The sequence below is a fragment of the Camellia sinensis genome, chromosome 1 (assembly GCF_055761805.1).
Source record: "Camellia sinensis isolate YWXY chromosome 1, ASM5576180v1, whole genome shotgun sequence".
In the NCBI taxonomy this organism is placed as follows: Eukaryota; Viridiplantae; Streptophyta; class Magnoliopsida; order Ericales; family Theaceae; genus Camellia; species Camellia sinensis.
Genome location: NC_138961.1, coordinates 198,910,172 through 198,912,673, shown reverse-complemented (window position 1 = coordinate 198,912,673; position 2,502 = coordinate 198,910,172). Strand labels below are relative to the sequence as shown.

Genomic DNA, 2,502 nt, shown 5'->3' with positions numbered 1-2,502 from the left:
GCATGAGTTCGGGTAAGAGTCGGTTTTCCAAGTGTGGTGTTGTGTTGGTACCCGCGCGGCGAGTTTGAAAAGGTGCCCAAATGCCCTATCTACGCTTATCGTTAGACGAATGTGGGAAAAATATTTTTGGGTGTCCATACAGTCCTGCCGTGTGATAGCCGGCAAAAGTGGAAAAACATATGGTTTTCTTTAGGGTGCCCACTCCTTGCCGTATAATAGCCGGCAAATGTGGAGGTGGTTTTAAAAACAAAAGTAAATGGTGTTTTTAATTGGACTCTTACAAGTGGACTCATGGTTTGCATTCTATGGTTGTGAATGTTTGATTGTTGTGCTTGATGACATGAATTGTCACTGTTATTATTTGGTTGTCATGGATCTGTATGTTTGTTAAGTATTACATGTAAAGATAAATTTCCATGTAATGTTTGGTCGCAAAGATACTATAATCTTATTCAAAGGATTAAATACTTGGTTAAATGTGTTCCTACTGGGCATATAGCCCAACCCTATCTTATCTTTTTAAGGAAATGATGGAGTTCCACCTCCCTGAAGGGTTGGTCAAGCAATAACTCCTTTTTGGAAAAGTTGATACATGAGTATTTTGTTATTTTGAATTGAAATTTTTGTAACAAGACTATTAATTTATTTTGTTGTAATTGTACACCCTAGAGGCTTATCTTTTGTAAGGCCACCTAGTTCATTGAACTAGAATACGAATTCTGAACATTATGGGAATGTATATGGCAAATTGTAACCTCTTATCTCTTAGTTCAATGAGAAGGTGGACTTTTTGGGTATATTGTCGTATTTGTTTGGGCATATTCTTGTGGGAAAATTTCATGGCGTTACAAATGGTATCAGAGCCATAGGTTAGAATACCTCGGGCTCGTGGGAAGTGACGTGTGTCATAATAGGGTCCCTAGGCTAGGACAGAATGCTTAGGATGTCTTGTGTGTTATGTGTTTTCATGTGACTATGTGGGTATGGGGTTAGAATCCTATGATATGGCTTTTGTCCGTTACATTCATCGAAATCCTTTTGGAAAGGCACTTGATCACTATTTTTTTCCACTTGGAGGTCCTTGATTACCATGGAACTAGCTAATATCTTAGGATGACAACTCACACGTGCTTTTATGTGATTGTATGTGTGATTGTTTGGATTATTGTATGTGGAAGTTTGTGTGTTTAATATTGTCTCCAGTTTTTATAGATGTCTAGACGTGTTAGAGCTCGCGTTAGACCTCGTCGGGGAGGCAGGAATATTCCAGCCCAACCCGAGATCCCCCCGCAAGAAGAAGGAGTGGGTCAAAATAATATACCCGTTCCACTAACCCAAGAAGCTATGGGGACCTTGGCTAGGGAAATGGCAAGGGCTCTACGGGAGTCCATGGAGATATTGAGAGCCAAGCAAGAGGCTAGAACACATGAGGGGGAAACAAGAGCTTCTTTTTTGAAAAAGAAGTTCTTTCAATCCAATCTCATCGAGTATAACGGCGAGCCTGATCCGATGAAAGCTAATGAGTGGTTTGAGCAATTGGTCAAGTCCTTTAAGATCTTAGACATTCAAGAAAATGAATTGCGGGTGGCATTAGTGGCCTACCAGTTGAAGGGAGAGGCCGGGCAATGGTGGAAATTCATAAAGAATAGGGTTGAACATACTTTGGAAGCATTTGTGCAAGCCTTCCAAGATAAATTCCTTCCTTCCACGGCTAGGGAGCGGTTGAGGAAGCAATTTGAGGAGTTATCACAATTAGATACACCAGTGGCAGAGTTTGAAGCCAAATTCACTAGCCTCTCACGTTTTGTACTTGAATTAGTGGCAACGGAAGAACGAAGGTGCCTTGAATTTGAGAAAAGGTTGAGACCGAAGATTCTGATGAATGTGGTTGGCAATAAGATACGTGGTTATGATCGTTTAGTTGAAGCGACAGCTCATGTAGAGATTACTGTAGAGGCCGAAGAGGCAAGGCAGAGATTGAAGAGAGTAGGACATTCTGATGCTAGGGGTGACACGAGTTCTTCAAAGAGGTCAAAGGGTTCATCATCATCCTTTCAATCGCCTCCACCACAAGCCAAATCCTCTAGTTCTGTGATGGGTGGGAGTTCGGGAAGCATGACCCGAGTTGCTGGTGCCTGTTATAGATGTGGTCAAATGGGTCATAAGGCTGCAGAGTGCGGACAGAAAAGTGGAGTACGATCCCAACCTATTCGTCCACAGGGTCAATCTCAGAATATGAGCCAACCCCAATCTTGTTATCTATGTGGTCAGCCGGGACATTTGAAGAAGTTCTACCCGTAGAAAGTGGGGACTCCGAGTGTAGCAGGGTCTAGATAGTCAGGAGGTTTACAGATGGGTCAGGGACAGAGGCAATCTTATCAGTCGGCTGAGTCAGGACAAGCATCTAAGACAGTTTAGGGAGCCACATCTGCTCAATCCGCACAACAAGCTTATGTTCAAAGAGGTGATGTAAGGAAGCAGAGGTCACAGGGAAGAGTGTAC

At 42.6% G+C, this 2,502-nt stretch overlaps 1 protein-coding gene across 1 annotated transcript; it reads left to right on the top strand.

Moving 5' to 3' along the window:
- Positions 1–1,212: 1,212 nt before the first annotated feature.
- Positions 1,213–2,301, top strand: LOC145822169 (uncharacterized). Its single transcript, XM_082918769.1, has one exon. The coding sequence runs from the start codon at positions 1,213–1,215 to the stop codon at positions 2,299–2,301; it is 1,089 nt and encodes a 362-aa protein (XP_082774895.1).
- The last annotated feature ends 201 nt before the right edge of the window (positions 2,302–2,502 follow it).

Coding starts and splice junctions, on each gene's coding strand:
- LOC145822169 (XM_082918769.1), top strand. CDS start 1,213: ATGTCTAGACGTGTTAGAGCTCGCGTTAGACCTCGTCGGGGAGGCAGG.